The sequence below is a fragment of the Felis catus genome, chromosome X, assembly GCF_018350175.1.
Source record: "Felis catus isolate Fca126 chromosome X, F.catus_Fca126_mat1.0, whole genome shotgun sequence".
In the NCBI taxonomy this organism is placed as follows: domain Eukaryota; kingdom Metazoa; phylum Chordata; class Mammalia; order Carnivora; family Felidae; genus Felis; species Felis catus.
In genome coordinates this window covers 27,429,755-27,456,799 of record NC_058386.1, presented here as the reverse complement: position 1 = coordinate 27,456,799, position 27,045 = coordinate 27,429,755, and the positions used below count along the sequence as shown (strand labels likewise).

The 27,045-nt window shown below is 38.4% G+C and overlaps 1 protein-coding gene across 13 annotated transcripts in view; it reads left to right on the top strand.

Annotated features, from left to right (window-relative positions):
• DMD (dystrophin) overlaps positions 1-27,045 on the top strand; it is a 2,379,610-nt gene that overhangs the window by 1,664,070 nt on the left and 688,495 nt on the right. For all 13 annotated transcript variants that reach the window (XM_045050793.1, XM_045050788.1, XM_045050791.1 and 10 more), the window contains one exon: positions 24,619-24,720. In XM_045050793.1, the coding sequence (XP_044906728.1) occupies positions 24,619-24,720 (102 nt within the window). The remainder of the gene's footprint in view (positions 1-24,618; positions 24,721-27,045) is intronic.

The following is a 27,045-nucleotide window of genomic DNA, read 5'->3' as shown; positions in this document are numbered from 1 at the left end:
CTTTCGTTAACTCATGCCAACAAGGAGGGAAGTGGACAACCCCACAGCTGTTCTTTTCAGAAGAAAATCAGAAGAGAATTTCCCGTAGGGAAGAGAGGAACCAAAGTAATAGCCACAAAGTAAGAACACCAGACAAAGAGCGCTTTAAATACCAAAGAACTGAAGTTCAAGCAAATGACGTCTTGATGAGAATTTAGTATGTTCTAACCCATTTGTAGCTTTCAAACAAACAAAAACAAAATCTTGGCCTCTTGCCCATTATCAGGAGTCAATTGTCCTTAATACCATGCTTCCAGAGACTGTCATCTGGAGTGCCGGAGTTTCAGTTGGACTCACCAATGGATCCTCAGTCAGGAGTGTGGTCGTTGTTCACATAATTAGGTTTTTAGAGGTTAATGTCTAATTCACTCTTAGGGAGATAATTCATATACATTGAGATTATCACATTCAAATAGTTACTCCCTTAGATAGATATGTACTAGCTCAGGATAAATAAGGTAACTAATTTAGTTGTGGGGGTTTCTGTTGTTTTTTTAAACACTTATTTGTTTTTGAGAGACAGAGAGTGACAGAGTGCGAGTGGGAGAGGGGCAGGCAGAGAAGGAGACACACAATCCAAAGCAGGCACCAGGCTTTGAACAAGCTGTCAGCACAGAGCCCGACATAGGGCTCGAACCCATTAACAGTGAGATCATGACCTGAGCCAAAGTCAGACGCTCAACCAGCTGAGCCACCCAGGTGCTGCATAGTTGTGTTTTAAGGGGGGGGTGTTGGAAAGGCAAGGAACAGAGGAGAGCACCCTCCCACTTTACATCTAATCCTCTTTCCTAGAAAAAAAAAGTTTTAGCATTTTCTATTAGTTACATAAGTATATTCATGAAATATGTCCTGAAAAAAATGTGGGTAGAAGTTATTGGACAAAAACGCACAATATTCTCCTTTACCATGCAACTGAACACAGGTTTATTGGAAATTAAAAACTGCCCTGAATTTAGGCTGGTTTCTAGGCAAGACTATAAATCCAGCTCCAATAAAATCTTGAAGATTGTTGGTTTCTGGACAGGTGCATGTTTTAATGGCATTAGACATTGACCTATCTCTTGGAACACTGGGATCACAATCTTATCTTACTTTCACACCCACCTCTCAACTCCAAAAACCATTCCTTAGTTGAGGTAACGTGGAAACGGGGAGAGAAACACAAGACTCAAGTTTTGGTTCCAGTTCTGACACTTACTAGGTTTATGTCACTGATTAACTCACCTTTCTTAACCTGATTTTCCTCTTCATTAAAATGAAAAATTGAGTCCGTTTCTCTGGGACTCTATTAGATTAAGGTACAACTACAGTGTGAACACATTTTCCTAAAATAATAAGAAAAGATGGTGAAAGTCACCTTTCTTGGTATAGCTGGAATTTTGACAAGAGCCCCTAAGAGGAATAATTAGACTTGCAAAATACACCACCCATTCAAAAGAAAGTGGTAGGTTGCTACCAGAAAACCAGTCCAGAAAAGACCACAGGTAGTCATGAGATTTTCATTGTTCACCCTACCAAACTGCCCATATAAGGAGATTGTAAACTTGAGAAGTTTCTTGAATTGAGAATTCCTAGAACATAAAATTCAAGTAGGACTAAGATTTTATCAGCTAAGAGGAAACTTTGCTTCACGAGGCGGGGGGGGAGAGTGCTTTTCTTTCTCCCCTGCCAAGCCAAGGAGGAAGACTCAAGAAAACCTCTACTACAATGGTATGCAGACCATTCTGCTTATAAAACTCTCAAAATTGGGGCGCCTGGGTGGCCCAGTTAGTTGAGTGTCTGACTTTGGCTCAGGTCATGATCTCACAGTTGGTGGGTTCAAGCCCCGCATCTGGCTCTGTGCTGACAGCTCAGAGCCTGGAGCCTGCTTCAGATTCTGTATCTCTGCCTTTCTGCCCCTCTCCTGCTTGTGCTCTGTCTCTCAAAAATAAATAGATGTTAAAAAAAAAAAAAACCTCTCCAAATAGTTTAGAAAACTGAATATCCTCCTGAACATTCTAAAGTTGACATCTCTTTTCTCCTCTGGCATATTGTAAATATTGACATTTAAAAAGTGTTACATTACTCTTTTGAATATATCCAGTAGACTGAAATTTACCATAGCAATTTGATATCTCCCATCATCCACTTGAAAAAATAAACAAAACAAGCTCATCTTTAAGTTCCATATAATTTTTATTCTTTCAATTATATTTCCATTCTACTTCCCTAAAGCATTATATTTTAATGTAATACATATTTATGCTCTAAAGCCTTTTATTAACCACTCTATCATACTTCTGTATGACAAATATATCTATGTGGATTTAAATTCAGTTTTTAAAAATAAATTTCTGTAAGTATAAGGCTCTAAGTATTTTTAAAAATCCATTAGATTAAGTTATATATATATAGTTATTGTATAGTAAATAAAAATACCTAGTAATAATAAAATTACTTAAATATATATAACTTCTGGTAATTGTTGAACATACTCAGTAGATTTTTATTGAAAATTAATCTATTAATGAAATTGAGAGGTATGCCTTATGGTACCTTGATTAAAAGAGAATTTCAGTCATCAATATTTTGAATTGTATTTTGATTTTTCATAAATGTGTCTTGGGCACAGTGTACCATTGGGATATGTCAGAAGAGGCATACTTTTATTTTGTAAAGTTGGAAGACTGTCATTAAACAAAAAGTGGGAATGATGATTGGAATGATATGTGCACCACAGGAACAAAGCCAGGAAAATCCCTTGTAGAAGCTGAGAATTTGGAAAGTGATTCCATGAACACCATCTATGCCCACATATCCCTAAAAAAGTCTTTGCATACTGCAAGGGGCATATCCCAGTCTGAAGATTGCCACTCTAGGTAAGATGAATATGTTATGAGAAGGAAAGAGGAGCATTTTCACCCCTGGCTGGACACTTGTTAGGATACCAATATACCACTAGGGTGCCTGGGAGGCTCAGTTGGTTAAGCATCTGACCCTTGATATTGGCTCAGGTCCTGATCTCATGGTCATAATCTCATGGTCATGAGATTGATCCCTGCATTGGGCTCTGTGCTGAGTGTAGAGACTGCTTGGGATTCTCCCTGTCTACCTCTCCCTCCACCTCTCTGCCTCTCTTTCTTACTCTCTCTCTGTAAACGTGAATAAACTTAAAAAAAAAAAAGACACCAAACTACCACGAAGTTCATCTCACCACAGTCCATGCCTGGAGCCATTGCACAGTTCCCCACTCCAGCAATACTCGTATCACACTGTTGACTCACACTAAGCTTAGTGGTACCTAAAATCACCAATTCTTAAAAAAATTAAATCACCATTTCTTTTTCACATTTGCTGCTTCTAGTCGACATTTCCTCCATCCTGCCCTTGTGTCATCTACTATTTTTGGAATTAGATGCAAAGCCATCAGCCCCTTCCCTGGCTCTGCTGATCCTGCTTATCCCCAAGGTGCCTCGAGCTTAGGTCCAGTGCCTCCCATTTCTTGATCCAGTCCTGACCAAAGAAGAGTATACACAAGAAATGCACTAGCACTGGAGGCAGCATCTGTAACTACCATTACTGTTCTGTGTCTGGTTTCTGGTTCATCTCTGGTGATTTCAGCTTCTACGTTTTCACTGACACTGTCACTTTCTGCTCACAGCCTCCCCTGCCTTAGTTGTGATGGCCCTGGCCTCCCAGCATTCTCCCCCCTCACTCTGTCTCCCAAGAAAGGGAAGCTATTTTTAACCCCAAGCTACTTGAAGCCTTAATAAATTTCTTAATCCATCAATCCAGTTGATAGTAGAAATGGAAAGGAAGTGATCTTCAGGTCCTGATTCTATCATACAGTGTATTTCAATTTCTTAGTTTCTTTTCAACTTCAGATTTCATGTCTGCCTTCTATAACTTCGTGTGTATTATAAAAAGAATTCTCAGCCTATATCCTGACACTGAGCCCTGTAACACATCACTAAAAACATACCTCTATTTTGACATCAATTCAAACACCAGTTTCCTTTGGCACTTGTTCAATTAGATACCCAAGTCCAACTGCTTTATTTCCTACCCAGATCATATTGTTCCATTTTGTCCACAAGCATTAATTTGGAGACTTTATCAAATGTATCAGTGATATGCACATCAACTTTATTTGCATATATCCCCGATCAACCCCTCTAGGCAGAGAAAGACATGAGGCTAGGCTAATGAAATTTCTATTCAGCCAACAAACCATTTATTAACTACAATGTCCTACTATGTTAAGGTGACTCTCATTCTTAATTTGCTTAGAAGCAGGTTGATGTATGAATGTACTGTTGGGGAGGAAACATTTTTGTCCACCCTTTAAGTTTCTTCTGGCTGGTCTAAGAATTAAATTGACACAAGACACATTAACAGGAGAAAATTAACATACAAGGAATCTACATAAAAACTAGAGATGCCAAAAACATTTGGTCAAGCCAAAATACATATGCCATTCTAGACTAAAGAAAAGGGGTGAGGGCCTGGGATGTCAAAGGGACAGAAAGGAATTCACAGAAAGAATGGAAAGAATAAGTGTTTGGTAAAGAAATGTTTGCTAGGCCATCCAGAAACAATGGCATATAGAGAGGACTTTGACAAAACAAGCTCGCTAGGTTCTTCCCTGCCTACCATACCTTGTTATTTATGGCAATAGTTTCTTTCCTAGAACAGTTGTTCTATCTAAACCCTTTTAGTCAGTTAGGAGAGATCAAAGTTCCTTCCTGAGCCTTTTGGGTCTTGATTGTTTTCAGCACAAAATAATCTGCCTACCAAAGAGGCACATCTTGGGGTAACAAGGAGTGCTCCCCTACAATACCTCAGTTTACAAAAAAACGATCAAGGCAGAAACATTACAAAGCAGGGTGGAAAGTATACTTACAGAATGATGTGTTGGCCCAAAAGAGTGATACCCAGCCCAGCCAAGGTATTGTTTACAGCACAGCTACTAAAGTGTTGTCCCAAGACCAGCAGCATCACTTAGAAGCTTGTTAGAAATTCAAATCCTGGGGTGCCTTGGTGGCTCCGTCAGTTAACCATTCAACTCTTGATTTTGGGTCAGGTCATGATCTCATGGTTCGTGAGGTCAAGCCCCACATTGGGCTCTTCACTGACAGTGTGAAGATTGCTTGTGATTCTCTCTTCCCCCTCTTTCTCTGTCTTTCCCCTACTCTTTCTTTCTTTCTCTCTCTTAAAATAAATAAATAAACTTAAAAAAAGAAATGAAGATATTTGAGCTTCTCCTTAGACCTTCAGAATCAGAATAGATGGGAGTGAACCTCGAGAACCTTTGCTATAACAAGCTTTCCAGAAGATACTTTCACTTAATATAGTTTGGGAACTCTGATCTCAAGACAGCTTCCTGGAGGATATGGTGCCTGATCTGTATCTTTAAAAGATGAGTAGAAATTGACAGAGTGAACGGTGCATGAGGGGAAGGAAAAGGATTCTAGAGAGAAGAGACACCAAGAGCAAAGATAGGAAGTGATTAATCACATGAAATGTGGGAATAAAAACAAATATAGTGATGTTGAAGTGCAGCCTGGTTTTGGTGAGGCTTCTATGCTGCTTCAAGGAACCAGTCGATATCTTGGAGAGACTTGGGAATCACTAAAGAGAGGTAACTTGCAAACTCCCAAATTGGGGGAGTGTAGTGCTCAAAAAGGAGGGCTGGTCAGGAGCTTACTGAATTAGTTGAGGAGCAACATGATCCTGTATGACAACTTTGGACGTAGGGATAAAGAAGAGGAGATAATTTAGACAACTCTTTTTCAAGTTGTTGCTGGTGACCCATTGTTGAGTTATGAAATCCATTTAGCAAGTGAAATGAAATACAGTAAGATAGCACAGGGTATAATAGAATGTAATACAAATTATCGCATGGTTTGGCATGTGGTATGGGTAACCATTGTTTTGGAAAACTTGTTTTCATTGAGTTATCATTTTATTTTTTATTCCTCATTTTAAGAGAACCTATAGCTTCCTTTTATACAAAATAAATTAGTAGTCTGTCATAAGGTCATGCTGGGTTAATTACTCCAAAGTTGAGAATAAATTCATCCTCCCGTGGCACACTTTGAAAGTGTAAGTTATTTTATTTGTTCATTGAAAAGCTAGTGCCTTTTTGTGGTACCAAATGCAAAGCATAAAAGGGAGTAAATACTCCCTTGCTTCTCCATCTTTCAGCCACCTAGTTTCTCTCCCCGTCGGCTGGCAAGGTTATCAGTTTGTTTGATGGCACTCCAAAGATAGGATGTGAGTGTGTGTGCATTTGTGTTTGTTTTCTTCCTATTCCTGTCTTCTTAAAACAAATATTGTAGGTTACTGTAAATACCGTTCCTGCATCATGTTTTTTTTTTCACTTAATGACATATACGGACAATTATTTTCTATATTAGCACCTTAAGAACGTTCTCATTTTTTCCCATTTGCATACATTTGTATCCAAAGGATGTACCGTAATTTATTCAACCAACATTCCAGTAAATGAACATTTTTTTTTGTTTTGTTTTCAGGCTTTGTTCCCGCTACAAGATGACAGTGTAGCACTTTATGCTCATGTAATCTCACACATTGCAAGTATATCCATAGGATAAGTTCTTAGAAATAAAATGGCTGGGTCAAGACAACAGTTGTTATTTTAGCAAAAAATGGCCACATTGTACCTCATAGAGCCCTCCAGTTGGTAATATGAAGGAGTTTTTTCCACACACCTTTGCAACTCAGTGTGTCGTCAACCTGTATGATCTTCGCTAAGCTAGAAAAAGTTGACATGTCACTGTAATTTTAATTTGTATTCTTCTTTTGAGTGAGGATGAATTTTTTTTCAGGATCAAAGAATGTTATGGAATCCTTTATATTTTCTTTCTCGTTCACCATTTGTTTCATTCATTGTCAGTTTTTTTCCTATTAGGTTGTTTGTCTTTTTCTTATGGAGACAAATACAGCCTACAACTTGAAGTAGAAACACGTTTTCTTTACAACAAGTATCCTAATGAATGTTTCTTATGACAACTAGATTCTAGCCTTAAGGTTATAACCTGAAAATATTAAAGCAAACCTTTGAATTTTATGGGAATGATCTTTGCCTGCCTTAGCAAACAGTCCTGTACAGAAACTCAACATGATGACAAATTATAGAATAAACACAGATTTAATTTGGTTAAAAACTGGGAACAGGTATGTTAATATTTGCTTTCTTTTTCTATCAATCTAACAAGGATGGAATGGCTGTGACACAATTTGTCTTTCCAGATCCCCTATGTCAACAGAGTCTCATTCTTTGAAAATACTCATTAGAGGAAGAAAACTTGTAGTCTCTCCCTGCATTGCACCTTTCGGCCAAGTCTTAAATAACTATTTGGAAGCTTAAAATTTCATTCCCACATGCCTTTTTTCTTTGTGAAAACAAAACTGCACTTTTCCAATCTTCCAGACCACCCATGGAGGTTCTCCACTTGACTTGCCAGCTTTATTAGTGTCCTAAGATATAATTGATCTAGATCGAGAGAGTTCGTTCTGAGGAGCTGGGGACTTTGTAATCTCTTTGCTCATCTTGGGCACCAGGTCCCCTCATTGCTATTTGTTTTATTCTTTGTAGTCAGACAAAGACCTCTTGACCTGCAAGAGACCCAATAGGAATTAAATGGTTCCCACTGTCACCTTCCATTCGCCAGTATGATACCATCTCCTCAGAAAGCAGACCCCTCCTTTACTTGATCATTCTACTGCTCCAAATATTTTGTCACCCTAACTCGTTTTTATATTTTCTTGAAATCATGTTTTACTGAACTACAATTGTAATTTTTGACTTCCCAGTCTTGTTCTCTGTTAAAAGCAAATCTTTGTTCTGTTAAAAGCAAGTTTACATAATGATACGTTGGAGTAGGTTGTATGAGAACATCGGAAGCAATGTTATCCTTATTTCTTAATATCCTTCAAAAGAAAGCTGTGCTCTGCATATGGATGCCATCCCTTTCTGAGTATGTGTGGAGGAGAAAGATGGGAACACTTCCATTCATTTTCAAACAACTTCTGTTGATGTGGGGTGGGAGGGAGGGAAGGTTGGGGGATGGGTATTGAGGAGGGCACCTTTTGGGATGAGCACTGGGTGTTGTATGGAAACCAATTTGACAATACATTTCATATATTGAAAACAACAACAACAACAACTTCTGTTTAAGTTAATGAATGGACCACCTGGTTTACCAACTGTATTGTCCAAGGGATGGCTTATTTGGCAGACAGAACACAGGGTAGAATCCGTGGAAGTTAAATGAGAAAGGTTCTGAACATGGAAGTTACCACCCTTGGTGGCGGTGGGTATGGGTAGAAAATAGCAGGCTGAGATTTCAGGTAATTCAGAAATGTTGTGCACTTGCAATTTAGAATACTCAAAACGGTACCATTTTTCTAATAACTTAAAAAAAAGGTACAACCACCTTTCTCGTCTGATTCCAAAAGCTATATCCATGAAGCTGTTTACTCATAAAGGTGTGTCATTGAAAGATACGTGTTATATCCATAAGGTAAGTATGGAAATGAGTTAAAATACTAGGGTTAACTTTTATCGATTCTAAATGCTAGTACACACTATCTAGGACCATGCTTCTCAAACTTTAAGGTGGGTGGAATGAGCTAAGGATCTTGTTAAAATGCAGTTTCCTGGTGATACTCGCACTGCCAGTCTAGGAACTAGACTTAGAAAAACATAGTCATCAATATAATAAATATGCAGGAAGAATTATATAAACGATATAAATAACTTAGGGTCATATATTCAATTACACAAATGCAACTTTATTTAGTCCTCACTGATCTTCATACACTTCTCCCATGTGGAGTAGTGAGAAAAAAGGATCTCAGTCAGAAACAATTGTACCAGACTCTTTATATGAGTTTACCAGTCTCTTGAATAAATCGCCAGTCTTTCAAACTCCCTAGCTCTCCTCTTGCTCCTCTCTAGGATGGCATCTGGATGGATAGGTGAAATAAAATTACCTGGGGTACATGACCTTCAGTCCCCCTGCACGTCTCTGTACTCTCCTTGACTCTCTGGTCTCTGCACCGATGCCCCTTGTCTGCCTGATACCTACCCTCCTGACCTCATAACTGTGAATTTGTATTTTCATCAGAAAATGCTGTGCTCTGCTCATTAAACTGTACTGGTTGCTAAAGGAGTCCTTAAATAAGTGACTTCCACTGAAGAGCACTTAGAATTCTAAATATATAATTATGACATCTCTAAAAGCAAATGTGCCTATCATTATGGGTAAGGATGACTGCCAAGAAGTTATAGCAACATAAAGCCAGTCAATACCCTTTTTTTATGGGGGTGGGGGAGGATATGGACTTGTTTTTCACAGAACATTGTATCAGTTGCTGTGGGAAAAAATTTAAAAAAAGAGAACCTACGGCCATAATCTTTGTGATTTTATTTAAAAAGGAGAAGAAAAGATAAACACAGGGAAGGAGAAAAATCATTTAGCACCAAAAATAACGCTTTCAGGAATACTTATTTTAAATAAAGCTGTTTTACTATTCAATTGCCATCCCATAAATTTATATAAACTTCTGCTCATATTTGAGAGTCAAAAAAAAAATTACCAGAATGATTGGTGGAAATTAATTTAGAGATGAACGTTTCTGATGAAATTCTGTAACATTCTCAAAATAAAGTTTTAAGGAATACTTGAAATATTCAAATTCAGAATAAAGTTAGATGGTGGTAATGGGGAAATACATCACAAGTCACATGATTCTTCCCATTGAACATGTAAGCAAATTTTGTGCACTAGGTTTGCTTAGAAACGCCATAGTGATATTTTTTCTTAACTATGTACTTCTCTACATTAAGATTTCACTTATATTAATTTATATGGCATTGAAAATAAGAGTGTATTATAAATCTAATTAACAGATATAATTCTATGTTGTAAAAGTCCTCCTATCACCTAATAGACAAAGTTAGGTGATGTTACTACTGTAGTTAGCTGTACTTGACTTAGAAATCACCTTTGTATTCCAAATACTTCCAAATTGCCACATATCTGCTGTTCTCCTTGTCATACCTTTCTCTCATTCTTTCTGGCTCTCCCTTGAGAGCAGTAATGTGTCTGGGCTCAATCATTCATATATAGGAAATATATATATATATATTTGTATATATTTTGTAATATAATATGATATAATATATATATTATAATATATATTATATATGTATTATGGAATATATGTATATATAATATATATGGAATATATGTATATATAATATGAATATTATATGGAATTATATATATTATGAAAGATACTAAATACTCGGATATGTATCAGATCTGTGTTTTGAAAAAGAGACACATTAGTTGTACCACTTAACCACTTAACCACTTAAATTATCACCCATTATAAATGTATTTACGTTGCTATGTCATTTCAGTGATTTCAATAAACAGATCAATATATTAAAAACTTAGAGATGGCATATATAATACTTCTGAAGCCATAGCTTCCAACTTCTGAATACCTCGTTGCCTCCTCTGGACATAATGAATATTCAGCAATTACTGATCCTAAGAAGGCACAAAGTATATAGTCAATAAAAGCACCCATAATTCTTATAGTGTTTTAATAATAGTTTTAATCATTGAAGTTTTTTTAATGTTTATTTATTTTTGAAGGTGGGCGAGGGCAGCGAGGGAGGGAGACACAGAATCTGAAGCGGACTCTAGGCTCTGACTTCACAGCACAGATCCTGATGCAGGGCTCAAACTCATGAACTTTGAGATCATGACCTGAGCCGAAGTCAGACGCTTAACCGACTAAGCCACCCAGGCATCCCATTAGTCATTTTAATTTTAAGGTTAACTCAAACTGCATTTATAATAACTGGTTATGTAGCACGCTGGTCATTTTAATGATACTGATTTTCTTAAACAAAAATTGTACTTATTGACCTATGAAATCACAAAACCATGTGGGCATACTACTGATTTTCAAGATTGATTTGAGAAAACTTCTGTGAATAACATGTAGAGAAAATGTGGATAGATAGGCGTCTCTGTCTTTTAAATTATCTGATGAAGTAGGTGATAAGGAACACAAAATTAATAACTCATGGTAACATTTATTACAATATATCTTCTAGTATTAGCATAGTAATAAGTATTAGTGATTTGCATAATTGGAGAGATAACACGAGTACAAAATTATACGCACACACTTCTGTGCTTCACTCAAAAGTAAGCAGATGTTATCTGAGATATTATACTGTGTGTGCCATTATAGCTGAAGTCAGATTTATTAAAGACAGTATTATCTCTATTATCTTTAATATCTTCAGTGGTTCAGTTATGAATAGAAGCATTAACATTGCTTATGACTAAGTTAGATGAAATTTTGGACACCATACAAAATAACAATCATTTAAAGTAGATTTAGAAAAGAGAAGTGACCTGTTAAAGGTATTTCTGATTTGAAATAAGAACAAAACCATCAATAGGGTTATAAGATTAGAAATGAATGATCATTAGGTTGTTTCTAGTTTTTTACTAATGTAAACAAAGCCGAAAGAACATTGTTTGCAGGTCTCCTCATAAACCCATGTGACAATACCTAGAAGTAAAACTGCTGACTCGTTAGAGTATTCACATCTTTATTACATATTGTAAATTGCTTTCCACCAGCAGCAGGAAATGACATGAATTTAGTATTTGAATTTGCATATCCCTGGTTAAACAACTTTTCATGTTTGTTGGTCATTCAGATTTTTCCTTCTATGAGTTGACTCTTCAAATACTTTGCCCAATTTTCAATCGGGTTGTTGGCTTTCTCTTACAAATTAATATGAGTTCTCTGTATATTCGGGATTCTAACAGTTATATGTATCTGAAATACAGGTTCACAATTCCTTATCCAAAACCTTATCGTTGACTTTGTAGGAGACCGAGGAAAATGTTCACCTAGAGTGGTAAAAGTCATGGAGAGTTACAGGAGTACAAATATTATGTTTGGCAGGCTGAACGTAAACCTGGGACTCGAGATGAAAACTGACATGTTGTGTGAACCAAAGAAGGGGCTTTATTGCATCATGGGTTTCTTTCCTTGATTTCAGAAACCCTCCTGTTTGCTTTGTTTTTCATACATGTTTAAGGAAAGGCTATTCCTAAGAGAAACCTCAGACTTTCTTGTTGATATTTTTTTAAACCCAAGTTTAATTCAGTTATCCTTTTGATTGCTTGTGCTTATGGAAGAATTTAGAAAGAGCTGTTTTAGATAATAACTCTAATTTTGGTATAGCACTTAGTAGTAAAAAAAAAACAAAGCATCTTTAATTTTATTTGAAGTGCGTCAATCATGAAGTCAGAGTTGAATTGCTTTTTTCTTTTTTAATGTTCTTTTTTTATTACTGAAATGTGGTTGACCTACAATATTGTATTAGTTTCAGGTGTACTGAATTACTCTTTGCTTTTATTGAAAATTACCCTAACTGCTATTTTATATATATATTTTTTGAGAGAGGGAGAGAGAGAGAGAGAGCGAACAAGCACGGGTGGAGGAGGGGCAGAGAGAGAGATTGAGAGAGACAATCCCAAACAGGCTCAGCGCTGTCAGCACAGAGCCCAGCGCAGGGTTTGATCCCACAAACCGTGAGATCGTGGCCTGAGCCAAAAGCAAGAGTCAAATGCTAACTGACTGAGCCACCCAGGTGCCCCTATTTTATATTTTAAAAAGCAAGTCCTGGTGTTGAATAATACTTACATTGAGAAAACTATCCAGACTTCAAGACCTATGTCCAATGACCACGTGGATAGTAATTTAGCATTGTGCTATATCAGTTTAAAATAATGCAGGTATTATGGCCAAGGTGAATGTGAAATGCAAGGTCTCATATGCCTCTGTATTCCATAGAATCCACCGTGTTCCTTGATCCATGTGGGTATTTGAAGGAGTATTCCTAGGAATAATTCAGCCAGAAACTGAAACCTACACTTTTAGAGTTCATCCGAACCGCATTCAAATGTGGTTTCAAAGTCATAGTGTGAATACTAGTGCATCTGAACCAATATGTATAAAAGATGCCATTACAGACAGCATTCCATACGAGAAAGAGGAGAGAAAGGACACTTACATTAAATCACACTATTTCATGTACTCCAGGGGAGTTTGTCAATGTCTGGAGGTTTTTTTGGTTCTCACGTCTGGAAGAGCTGGGAGTGCTACTGGCATCTTGTGAATCGGGACCAAGGATGCCGTAAAACACCCTATAATAGAAGGGCAGCTCCCTACAACAAATAACTATTCAGGCCAAAATGTCAGTAGTGCTGAGGTTGGAAAACCCTAATTTAAACCAAAATCATACATTAGTCAAAAATATTTTGTTCTGGTTCCAAACCCTGTGATTTCGCAAAGAAAATCTAACTGTATATATGGATTATACTTAAATTCAGGGAACATATAGTATCATAATTAAGTATTCAGGACATGTGTCAGACAGACCAGGGTTCAAATCTTATATCTACCATTTGTTAGCTTGCGCCTTAGGCAAGTATCCTCACCTCTTGTGACTCTGTTGTTTTTTTTTTTTAATCTGAATAAATGACAGTAATGTGTGGTGAAAGGCTCTGCGCTGGAGATTGAGTGAGATTAATTAGGATGATTTATGTTAAGTGCAGAGCGCAATATTTGTACTTAGTAAATTCTCAATAAATGTTAGCAGTTAGTATTACCTTTGCATATACTAAATCATTTGATCCTGACCTACTATGAATATCCCGGTCACATGCCATATTTCACTGCTTCGAACACACCATTGATTAGAATATGTACCATTATTTTATCTGTCACTAAGAAAGAGGTGCTGTCAGTTAGACCATGACGCACCATCATTTATCAAATGTGTCTCAATTTGAGAGCAATTAATTTGTGACAATAAAATGCGGGTCCTAGACATGAGTATTATAAAGCCCATCAGTGAGTCTTGCTGGTTGCAACTGAATGGGGTTACCGTTAGCCACATTCAGCTTCAAATTCACTTCACAGGGAACAGGAACAGAGAAACAGCCCCCCAGAAAGGCAGGATCAGGATTACAATTCACAGCAGTTTGTGCAGCATTCACAGAGCTTTCCAAGAGGTGGTTGTTTTGTTTTTTTTTTTTTTGTCTTTTTCTTTTTTGCAGCCTCTGCCCACTCCCAGATGACAGATCAGGTGTAAAGAAAGGAGACGCACAGGGAGCTGCTGGGTCAACTCTGACCTAGAAGTTTAATGTGCCCCAGGAGCCAATGTCTTATGACATAGATAGAGTTTCCAAGATCCATGAAAGGTACATTTTCGGTTATAAGAGTCACTCGGCTTAGGGGATCCCCAAAAGTATGGCTTTCCGGTAGACATTGGTAGTTCAAAAGTAGAAGTCCTAAGCCAGGTGTAATTTACCTGCTTCCACGTAGAAATTTACAGGCTTCCACGTAGAAAACAGCTAGAAAGTTCTTCAAAGGTCAACTTTTCATGCACAGGGGCAAACTGCTCTGCAATCCTATCTGTAGTTCTAACTCATTTTATAACTCAGGATACTAAAACTCAGGGAATTTAAGTGACTTGCCCCAACTCATGAATCACAAAGCCTAGAACCCGGATGATCTCGTCCCTGATCTGATTCCTTCCAACAACCCTGTAATACAATACACTAAAGCAGGAGTCAGCAAGCGATAGTGCAATGGACACATTCAGTCCACCACCTGTTTTTGTACATAAAGTGTTATTGGAACACGATCATGCTCATTTGTTTACATTACCTATGTTTGCTTTCACGCTGCACTGGCAGAATTTAGGTAGGACAGGCACCATATGGCCTGGGAAGCCTAAGTATTTACTGTCTGGCCCCTTCTAGAAAATGTTTGTTGAGCCCTGCTCCAAAGTATAACTGCAAATTGTTTGACTATCTCTATGAGTCTGTATGAGGAGATAAAAGGCAAAATATGTTTCTCATGTTTTATCTTTAAAAATAACTACCCATATAATTTTTCTGTGCACCTGAAGGTTTTTAGAGTCGCAAATCCCAAGCCTAACCATTTCTCTACATCAGTGGTTGGCTAACTTTTTTCTCTAAGGGATCAGATAGCAAAGGTTTTAGAATATTTTGGGATTTATGGGCCATATGGTGTCTGTTGAAAATAATCAACTCATGCCAGGATCAGAACTTATATAGCTGGGCCTAAGAGCCCACAGTATTTACCACTAAGGACTTTGGAACCGGGTAAAACCTGGGGAGGGCCACTCTCAAGAAATGAGTCTGGTTAAAGTACTGCTTTAACCAGATCAGAGAGATTTAGTCCTCATTTTAAAACTGTATGTGTAAAGATTTTCAGAATAAGTGTATCGGGTGTCCACAAACAAGTACTTCCTTCCAAGCAATGTGGCTTTAACTAACTCCCTTGGAAATTTGCTTATAACTATGGTCTCTTTTCTCCATCCCTTTGGTTTAATCTTAACACAGCAGTCAGAATGATATGTTAAAAAATAAGTCCGATCACATCACTCCTCTACTGAAGACCCTCCTATGGTTCCTAATCTCCCACAGAGTAAGTGCCAAAGTCCTCATGCAGTTGCCCTGCAGGGCCTTATCCTTCCCAGCCTCTCAGGCCTCTGTCCTGCTCCTCTCCCCTTGCTCCCTCGGCTCCACTCACCCAGGCTCCCTTAATTTTTGTTGAACAGGCCAGACACATTGCCACCCCAGGGCCTTTGCACTCGCCGTTTCCTCTGCATGGATTGTGCTTCCCTGAGGGAGCCGCTCGATTTCTTCTTTCACTTCTAACTCATATTTATTCAAATAATCACCTTCTCAGTGAGGTTTTCCCTGGAAGCAGTTTCTCAGATACCCCCCTCCCATCCTTTCTTACCCCACACAGACATCTATCTCCACTTAAAGATTTGGGTTTTTTTCCTCTTTAGCACTTTTTACCGTCTGATGGGCCATGATTTGTATTTTATTGTCCACCATCCCCATTAGAAGACAAGCCTCACATGAACAGGAAAATAGTGTCTCTTTTAGTGACTGTTAAATATCCACTACTTAAGCTATTTATAACAAAATAGGTGCTCGAAGATTCAGTAAATATTTACTGAATGAATTAACACGTTGGGGATTTGTTGGTAAGATTTCTTTTGTCAGAATAAGTCTTCCCAAAAGACTCTGAAACCCCTTCGTCCTGAGTGGAGGGCTTCTGGATGTCAGTCTAATTACTTGATGGTCACACCTATCTCTACTCTTTTATTGGCCTTGAACGTTCCACGTATGTACCTTGGTAGATTATATCTTCTTAGTTTCATAACATTTGGCACTTTGAAAAATCAATACTGCATCATACTTTGTATATTTGGACAGATTATTTTTGAAATCCATAAATCTCTAAACCAGAAAAACAAGGCTCCCTTTGGTGGGCTGCCCTTGATTAGCTCAGAATGGAAAGAGAGAACCTGTCATTCTTTGTCAATCAGCTTGGCACGTGCTTGACAGCCGCGTTGCTGTGGTCTAGCAAACCTAATTGTAGATAAATAAAAGAACAGTCACCCAGTACGAGGGGAAAGAGAAAGAAAGGCAACTGCCCAATGTTGTGTTTTTCCATCCATCAGCCTTCATTTGTCAGAGTCTGCCTGACAATCTAGGCCGGAGAAGTCAGGCTCTAACACAATATTGATTCCATTTCATTTTTCGTTTCTTGCTATCCTTTTTAGCAGTTTGTATGTGGAATGAGAGATGGTGCAGTCGAAATATATGACCAGGGTACATTTATTTTAAAGGCTTACTTTGGTTTTTCATCCCAAGAACCCATATATTGTTTGTTTGTTTGTCTGTTTCAGCATACTGTTGTAATTGTTAGCTCTTGCTGCAGTAACAAATAGCCCCCGAGTCTCAGTGCTTTGTGACAACAAACATTTATTACTCACTCACGGGTCTGAGGAATAGCTGCATATTTACTCCACACTATGGATCACATTCAGGTTTTCTCATTCTGAACTTTAGATCTGCTCCAAATGTCTTCTTATTACAAAACCCAGGCTGGAAATACCAACTCTTATATGATGCATTATTCTTTCATGGTAGAAGACAGGAACTAGGGGTACTAGTTAATCTTGAATTGTCTTTAAAGACTCAGATCGGAGCTGTCATACAGTCTCTTTTGGTCATAGCTCATTGATCAGAGTAAGGCACATGGTAAAGACCAAAGTCAATGGGGAGGAAAACGTATTCACTGGCAGAGGAGCCATGTTTACAGAGGCAATGAATAATAACGAAGTAATAAACCGATCGTGGTATTCACAAACATCTTAGAATTTCGTTGATCCCCCGAATGCATTTTTTTTTTACATTTTCACTTCTCTGAAATTGAGATGTATCTCATAGTAGAATCTACAAAGTGTAATTTTTTAGCTTTCGTAGCAGTTTATAAAGTAACAGTGGTCCTTAGAATCCATGATATCTTAGAGTTGATAGAAAACTTGTTGATTGTGAGGATTGACAAAATAGCCAAATGGCAGGAAATGCTCTTTATAAATTAGAAAACTCAGGGAATGGTTACTTAAGTTTGCTAAGGAAAAACTTGTCATTTTTCTCTTGGGTTTCTTTTTTCTTCACAAGCGGCATACGTGTCTCATTCATACCAGCTTATGGGAATTAAAAGCCATGCATTAGTAGTAGATCTTATCCATCTATTCATATATTCATATACATTCATTTTTAGAACATCAATTCAAACGCAAAGTGTAATTCCCTTATTTAAAATCCTTTTGTGGGTTCTCCACTAAGCTTCTGAGGGTAGCATAAGAGATGCTTCTTTCCTCTGGCTCTGGCCTTCTAGTCCCGTACCATTTCTTTCCACTCCTCCACATGGGATCACCATGCTGCCTCTGGTTCCTGTCTTTGCACATCCCGGGTTCCTTCTTGCAAGTGCTTTATACCATCCATCCTTTTGTCACACAGGTGCGTGCGCTGCCTCGCTTCCAAGCCTTTGCTGCAGCCCTTTTTCCCCTGTGAGGCCTGCCCCTACCCTCTTGTTGCCCCTTGAGCACAGAACTCACCAGTTCCTTCTCTGTGCCCCAGTGTAAATTGCACTTTGCTGGCTCTTATGCCTGTTGCATTCTAAATTTCATATATGATTGTCTTTGTCTTTCTCAAGGGACTACCTCATGCCTCGTAGTATTCACGCTTCATAGCCAAGACTTTGGAATATAGTAAATATTCAATAATGTTCGTCAAATGAACAAATAATGAATGGATGTTGGAATACATGTGAAAAGGCTGTGTATATCCTCCTTATATTGTGATTATACATGTGTGTATATATCAATATATCAATCATACATACATATACACATATTCACACATTCTAAGCTTAACACTAGGTAAAGTGATGGAGACACAATTAAAAATAAAAACATAAAACAAGGAAAAATGTCTTTGTTATACTTTCCTTAGAGGCAAATTTCCAGTTAAAAAAAAGAGCAAGTGCACATAACCATCTTAATATTAAATTAGAAATATAGTATTAAATGCATCAACTTGTAGGAAATGTAGGCATGCATTAATTTGCATTGGAATAGCTACTTTCACCCTCACAGGTGTTGTTTGTCTTTTTTCTTCACTAACCTTTGATTCGCTGCTTGTCAAACCAACAACTCCCAGTAATAGTAATATAGTTTCCTATGGAATAACTAAGACTGAAAATGCTTAGAAAGTCACTCCATTTGGAAAACTCATCAGGGCTGGATTTCAGAATACACCATGATCTTGTCCTAGTGACTATTAAGGAAGGATTATTCCCTATTCTCTAATCAATACAGATTATTTCCTTAAAATTGTGCGTGAGATTGTAGTGAACCGCCAATACTGTGAAATGATGAAAATAAAACTCTGGTCACATCAGAAGGGCCTTAACTCCTGGTTAAGAATAAGGCAGGGGAGAAAACCTAAATGGAAAGGTAAGGTGCTATTATTAGAGGTGACGTTATGGGGTTTGGGGTTTTTGGGTTTTTTTTTTTTTTTTGGTGGAAAATCTATGCAGACTTTCTTGTCTGAATGTTCTTTCAAGTCGAACACTTTCTACTTAGAAAAACTGGCCGCTATAATTAGCTATGTTTCCATTTTAGTGGTGACCTCCTTCACCTTACCTTAAATCATACAAAGATGTAAGGCCATTTGTGAGATAAAAGGTTTACTCAAACCAATTCTCTGACCTGGATATCATCAGTTTGGCAATCATAAATCCACAAAGAGACATCCTTGGTGTGATTTTTTAAAGGCTGTGTAACAATTTATTTCTTTTCTATGGAAAGAGACCAGATTTTCTCTCACGCCCTGGAAGGATGTTGCAAAATGTATTAGAGTTAAAGAGGAAGAGAAAAAACAATAACATGGGATTAAGAAATATGGCTACCAATTTTAGCACACGCACACACACGCACTACATACAAAAGAGTAAGGGGTATAGTGGACGTTTAGTGGCAGTCATTTCCTGTTGTCGTCTCAACTCTGCCTTTTGCAAACTATGTAGTTTCAGAAAATTGACCCAGTCTCGCTCAGTTTCAGCACCTGTAAACTTAGATAATACCTTCTTGTAGTATTGTTAAGTGGAAGGGAAAAACTATATGAAACACCCAGTGTTTGACACATAGTAAACTGTTAGCAGCTCTGGTTTATAAATATTGTTATAGCAGTTAATATCATTATAGCAGTTGCTTGACATTTTCAGCACAGCAAAGGATTTTAGCAGCGTTTTTTATTTTTGCGGAGTCCTGTGCTTCGGCTGGGATTTGTTTGCTTTGCTCTGCTTTCCATTTTTCCGTTTCAAGCTTTAAAATGCAGATATCAAAATGTTTTAGTTTAATTCACTTATACTTCCATTTTTCAAGATGATTTTCAGCTTCTTATAGTGTATATTTCTCATACTAACTGAAGAAAAATATACTAAAGAATATTTTAAGTGAATTCAATTGGATTTAGTACAGTTGACCCTTCCAGCAATAATATTTGACCCTGAATAACGGACCTACCTTTTCACTAGTAAATTCACACTGCATATAAATGTCGTGAGGGAAAGTGTAGAGTTTTATTTTCAAAATGCTCTTTCTGAAGGGACTTATCAAAGGTGCGTGTGATTAGAGATCACGCTTTCCAAAACATTGCCAAGACATAACAGCAAAGAATTGAGAGCTGCCCATGATTCTTTCCCCATTGCTCTGTGTCTCTAGGACCAAGGGTACGTCTCATCCAGGTGCTTAAACTCTTCATTATTTCATCGAAGGACAAAGAGATGACATTAGTGATGAGAGAAGGACATGCTAATAGGAAACATTTCTATAAAGGGAAATGATGTGACTTTGCAGTGCTCATTCATCAGAGGACCAAATCTGGGGCTAACTCGGTGGCCTGAAGAGGGGCTATCTTACCTCCTGCGGGTGCAAAATAGGGACATTTCACAAGGCAGGCCAACTTTTCCTCAGTCCATCTAGCAAGCGCTGGCTTCACATTCAGCTCTAAAGTAGTATCTGGGCGGCCTTAATGTCAGCCTTGCCGCTCTTTCTGTTCATTTGCCAATGAAAATTTCATGAATTAAAACGTGTTTGGTGCCGAAGGGAATTCCTTGTAATATAAATCGATTTGCCAGTGCCTCCTGAAGAGTAGCCTCAATGCTTTGTGGTCTTTGGAACGATTTATTTGGGGTCGAGGAAGAGGAGCGGGGAGAGAAAGATGGTAGTGTTCATCATTTGGCTGCAGGCCCAAACCATTGGTAAAATTATTGACTACCTGTGATCATTTTCCGAAGGTCTCGAATTTATACTGGATGCACTTATAAACAGGGTTTCTTTGAGATTTATTTTTATTTTTATTTTACCTTTTTTAATGTGAAATTTATTGTCAAATTGGTCTCCATACAACACGCAGTGCTCATCCCAACAGGTGCCCTCCTCCATGCCCATCACCCACTTTCCCCTCTCCCCCACCCCCCCCCCATCAACCCTCAGTTTCTTCTCAGTTTTTTTTTTTTAACGTTTATTTATTTTTGAGACAGAGAGAGACAGAGCATGAACGGGGGAGGTCAGAGAGAGGGAGACACAGAATCTGAAACAGGCTCCAGGCTCTGAGCTGTCAGCACAGAGCCCGACGCGGGGCTTGAACTCACGGACCGTGAGATCATGACCTGAGCTGAAGTCGGCCGCTTAACCGACTGAGCCACCCAGGCGCCCCTCTTCTCAGTTTTTAAGAGTCTCTTATGGTTTGCCTCCCTCCCTCTCTAACTTTTTTTTTCTTCCCCTCCCCCTTGGTCTTCTGTTAAGTTTCTCAGGGTCCACATAGGTGTGAAAACATATGGCACTTACAACAATAGCCAAATTAGGGGAACAGTCTAAATATCCATCAACTGATGAATGGGTAAAGAAATTGTGGTTTATATACACAATGGAATACTACGTGGCAATGAGAAAGAATGAAATCTGGCCTTTCGTAGCAACGTGGATGGAACTGGAGAGTGTTACGCTAAGTGAAATAAGTTGTGCAGAGAAAGACAGATACTTATAAACAGTGTTAAAGGAAGAAATGCCCAATTCTCACAAAGTATGTTCTGAATTTGGACTTGTTACAAGTATGTAAGATTGTTTTAACGTTTTTTTATCGTAAGAAAGTTCTTTTTTTTTCTTGAGACTTAAGTTTCTTTTTTTTAATATGAAATTTATTGTCAAATTGGTTTCCATACAACACCCAGTGCTCATCCCTCAATACCCATCACCCACCCACCCATCCCTCCCACCCCCCCATCAACCTTCAGTTTATTCTCAGTTTTTAAGAATCTACGGTTTGCCTCCTTCCCTCTCTAACTTTTTCCCCCTTCCCCTCCCCCATGGTCTTCTGTTAAGTTTCTCAGGATCCACATAGGAGTGAAAACATATGGTATCTGTCTTTCTCTGTATGACTTATTTCACTTAGCATCACACTCTCCAGTTCCATCCACGTTGCTACAAAGGGCCATATTTCATTCTTTCTCATTGCCATGTAGTACTCCATTGTGTATATAAACCACAATTTCTTTACCCATTCATCACTTGATGGACATTTAGGTTCTTTCCATAGTTTGGCTATTGTTGAAAGTGCTGCTTTAAACATTGGGGTACACGTGCCCCTATGCATCAGTACTCCTGTATCCCTTGGGTAAATTCCTAGCAATGCTATTGCTGGGTCATAGAGTAGATCTATTTTTAATTTTCTGAGGAACCTCCACACTGTTTTCCAGAGAGGCTGTACCAGTTTGCATTCCCATCAACAGTGCAAGAGGGTTCCCGTTTCTCCACATCCTCGCCAGCATCTGGCGTGACCAGCGTGAGGTGATATCTCAGTGTGGTTTTGATTTGTATTTCCCTGATGAGGAGTGACCTTGAGCATCTTTTCATGTGCCTGTTGGCCGCCCGGATGTCTGCTTTAGAAAAGCGTCTATTCATGTCTTCTCCCCATTTCTTCACTGGATTATTTGTTTTTCGGGTGTGGAGTTTGGTGTGTTCTTTATAGAATTTGGATACTAGCCCTTCGTCTGATATGTCATTTCCAAATATCTTTTCCCATTCCGTTGGTTGCCTTTTAGTTTTGTTGATTGTTTCCTTTGCAGTGCAGAAGCTTTTTATCTTCATGAGGTCCCAATAGTTCATTTTTGCTTTGAATTCCCTTACCTTTGGAGATGTGTCAAGTAAGAAATTGGTGTGGCTGAGGTCAGAGAGGTTTTTTCCTGCTTCTTCCTCTAGGGTTTGGATGGTTTCCTGTTTCACATTCAGGTCCTTCATCCATTTTGAGTTTATTTTTGTGTATGGTGTAAGAAAGTGGTCTAGTTTCATTCTTCTGCATGTTGCTGTCCAATTCTATCAGCACCATTTGTTAAAGAGACTGTCTTTTTTCCTTTGGATACTCTTTTCTGCTTTGTCAAAGATTAGTTGGCCATACATTTGTGGGTCCAGTTCTGGAGTCTCTATTCTATTCCACTGGTCTATGTGTCTGTTTTTGTGCCAATACCATGCTGTCTTGATGATTACAGCTTTGTAGTAGAGGTTGAAGTCTGGGATTGTGATGCCTCCCGCTTTGGTCTTCTTCAATATTACTTTGGCTATTCAGGGTCTTTTGTGGTTCCGTTCAAATTTTAGGATTGCTTGTTCTAGCTTTGAGAAGAATGCTGGTGCAATTTTGATTGGGATTACATTGAATGTGTAGATTGCTTTGGGTAGTATTGACATTTTAACAGTATTTATTCTTCTAATCCATGAGCATGGAATGTTGTTCCATTTTTGTCATAAGAAAGTTCTTGTAAGGTTTTATTTCTTCTATAATTATTGTTCCTGAAGGTGGTGTGCATGTGTGTGTGCGTGTGTGTAAGTATGTGTGTTGCACACATACCCGTTAATGCACGGGGTTAGTCTTAATGTCCACCTTCCACTGGTATTTATTATAATAAGAACCAAAGAAATAATCCTTTTCAAGAGGGTGTGCTAAACACCCATACATGGCAAGACACCATCCTGTGCCATATAAGTTACAGTAATTTGGATTCAGAGGACCCCCTGTTCTGATGGGCTGAGAGAGAAAGATACAAACAGAGTATATAAAGGAAGCAATGACATGAAGACACGTACACACAGCAGTGCTGGGAGGCGACAGGGTAGGAGAGGGAGGAAGGGAGATATGGGTTAATCAGGAGTTGCTATCTGGGGAAGATTGCCCAGGCCCTGACTGACGCCTGACATTGATTAATCGATATTCCATCCTGGTGTTTAACAAGTGTTCCATCCAAAAAGTCTTCTGTAATATTTAACTTCACTTCCTTCAGCTTCAATTTATGCACATTTCTTTTGTTCTCTCTTCAAGCGAGCTAGACAGCGGCCAATAACAAAACACTTTATATTCATATCTAAAGAGGTTTTTGTTTGTTTGGTCCTTCTTCAGTCTTCTCTAGATTAAGGGAAACAAACAAGTTTTTTTTTTTTAATAATTAAATCATTCCTCAAAAGGCCTTTTTAATTTGACTGCTTAATAATTAATAAGCCTTGACATTGAGCTTTGAGTGTTTACTCTTTGGAAAGAAACTTAATCTTGACACTGATGTGGGAAGAATTATTTGGTTTTATTTTGAAACGAAATTTTGGATCCAAAGCCCAAGAGAATCCTGTTAAAATAAGGAGTCTGCAAAGTAAAATGAACATTAGGATTACGGAGATTACTGAAGTTAACAATAGCACTTATCCATGTTAATCGTATTCATAAATCATATTTCTCATTGCGTTCGAGTGATTTTGAAAACCAAAGCTACTGTCTGTGTTTCTATTGAATAGTATTAGGATATGATTCGAGAAGATTTCAGATAAATATTTTCAATGTTAGTACATTTCCCAAAGGCCTCTCTTTCTTTCCTCGGCGCTAAAGCTACCTTTGTGTGCCCCCATGTACCATGCAGAAATTGGTCTGCAATACATGTGGAGTCTCCAAGGGTATATTTAAATTTAGTAATTTTATTGCTAACTGTGAAGTTCATCTGCCCTGTATGTGTTCTTTTCCCCAGGAAATTGAAGTAGCAGTTCAAGCTAAACAGCCGGATGTGGAAGGGATTTTGTCTAAAGGGCAGCATTTGTACAAGGAAAAACCAGCCGCTCAGCCAGTGAAGGTAATGAAGCGATATCCATTACCTCATAATGGGTTATGCTTCCCCTGTTGTACATTTGCCACTGACGTGGTCTATTTATAATCAATGAAATAACTTGTAAAGAAATATCGCCCATGCCGCAACTGCAGAGGCTGAGCTGTCTTTTTGATCAACATATCCTATTTATATATTGTGATCTTAAGGCTATTAACGAGTCATTGCATTAAAGGACTCATTTCTGTCCCGGTGTGCTGCCATCCATACAGAAAGTAGTCCCACCTTCAAGGTAGATTAAATTCTTTAGGCTTTATTGCTTTGCTTGCCAGCCTTGATGCTTTTCATATTGTTTGGCTTAATTCAAATCAAGCTACTGCATCATACTGTCTGTCTCCACCAGCTGTAAAGAATCACAATATGGTCCATGACCTTTCTTTTCTCTGTTACACTCTTTTCGTATGAAAGAGGAAAATTGGCATTTGGGCTTTAGTACTTTATTGGGTCAAGAATCTTTAGTGAAATGTCATGTAATTGCTTCTCTCTTTGGTAAAAAACAGGCCTGGGAGAAAGCTTTCTACTTCTTTCCTTTCCTCACGTACGTTTCGAAGTCTAGGACGCATTTATTCGCAGGCTATTATGTGAGGAGAGAAATGGAAAGCCAAAAACAATGGCTAATCAATGGCTTCCATTTGCAAATGAGAGTCCAGTGATAAATAGACGGTAGGTACAGGTTACCTTATTTTCTCTACCTGACCAAAATTACAATGGCTCCCATTATGATGAAGGTTCCTGAGAGCCTGTAATGGTGGCTGTTTATTGATCAGTCCTGGATTCTCTAGCTAACATTGCAGGCTGAGATTCAGTGAGCCTCACCCTCATGTTTAAAACTGCTCTAAAGCAGTGCAGGTCAATAACCTCATTATACAGAACTAGTTTGTCCTTGCAAACAACATTACCATGACTTAGACTCTGTCTCTAAGGTCACCGCTTCTGTGTGGCCCAAGCTTCGTTTCTAAAAATTGTTTGTTTTTCTTACAGTTTACAAGGGCCTTTTCCTTAGGTAAATGTAAAGTTTTAGCTGAAACATATGTCCAATCACCAGATACTAAAAGGCACAGATTTGTGTGTTGATACCGATAGACATTTATTCAGGAATACATTGTCACCATTCCTTACATCCAAAACAATAATAATAATTTGCATCCAATTCCAAGCCTGGTATGACAATATTCACGAGGTAACACTGTGTCCAGTATTTAGAATGGAGAGCTGGCGAAGGCCCCGAAAGCAGCAAATTTCCAGTGTTTCTGCTGGAAATGTACACTCTCCAGAAAGCCTCTCCCTGAGCAGACCCTTTCCTTCGTTATCAGAGGGACTCTGGTAGCAAGCAGTGAAACAAATAAACGGACCATTCCATAGGTCTACTCTGTCTGCTCTTGTTTGATAGTCAAAGACTCCGTGCCGGGTTTGGCACAGTTTTCTTTTATTTTTGTGCCTTTGTAAAAAACAAAGCAAAACAAAACAAAAACAGAGGGAAAATTCTTAATTGAAAGCCGATGAGAATTTTTTTTTTTTCATCATATGTAAACAATCCAAGCTGTTGATGCTAACTTATCACACCTCCCACTCAAGCCTTCAACTCCTGGGCCACTCGGAGACCAGAACTGTCTGAGTGAGCGTTACCTGCTTTCTGCCTTCGCATTAGTGATATAAAAGGGGAATTACCTTTCTGAAAGGAAAGAAAGAACAGGAAGATGCTAACTTTCCTTCTCATCTGCATTCCTTAAAACCACTTTATAGAGTCAGCCCTCTCTTTCCTTCTTTTCTCTATCTCCTTTCCCATTTCCTTTTAAGTCAGCTTATTTGGGAGAAGCAGAACTTAAGTGAAAACCCATCCCTGTTCTACCATTTGTCCCTGGGGTTTGGAGAAGAATCAGTACATCAAGCTGATAATCAAGAGTCCAAAGGGGAAGATTGATTTGGGAGAGTGGGGCGTAGAGAAATAGTTGATTCACATGCAACTTTTGATATGGACCATGACCTTGGAAACACCTGGAGATGAGCCGGGGGTTGTAGTAGCCAGAAATGTTGGAGGCTCAAAAACCCCTTCATGGTTCGGAATACAGAACCCAGCAGTACAAGGCAACAAACTGGAGGGACTATTTACATCTCTGCATGGATCAAAAACTGCTCTATAAAGGTTACAAGATGATTTTTCTGAAGGGTGGTCCATTGCTCTGACTCCATAAACAAAGCCTCTTTCAATTTTCATTGTATATATACAAATTTTAACAATCGTGCTACTCCTTAATGCTTTTTTTCTCCTTAACTTTTGGGTTTCGCACTCCT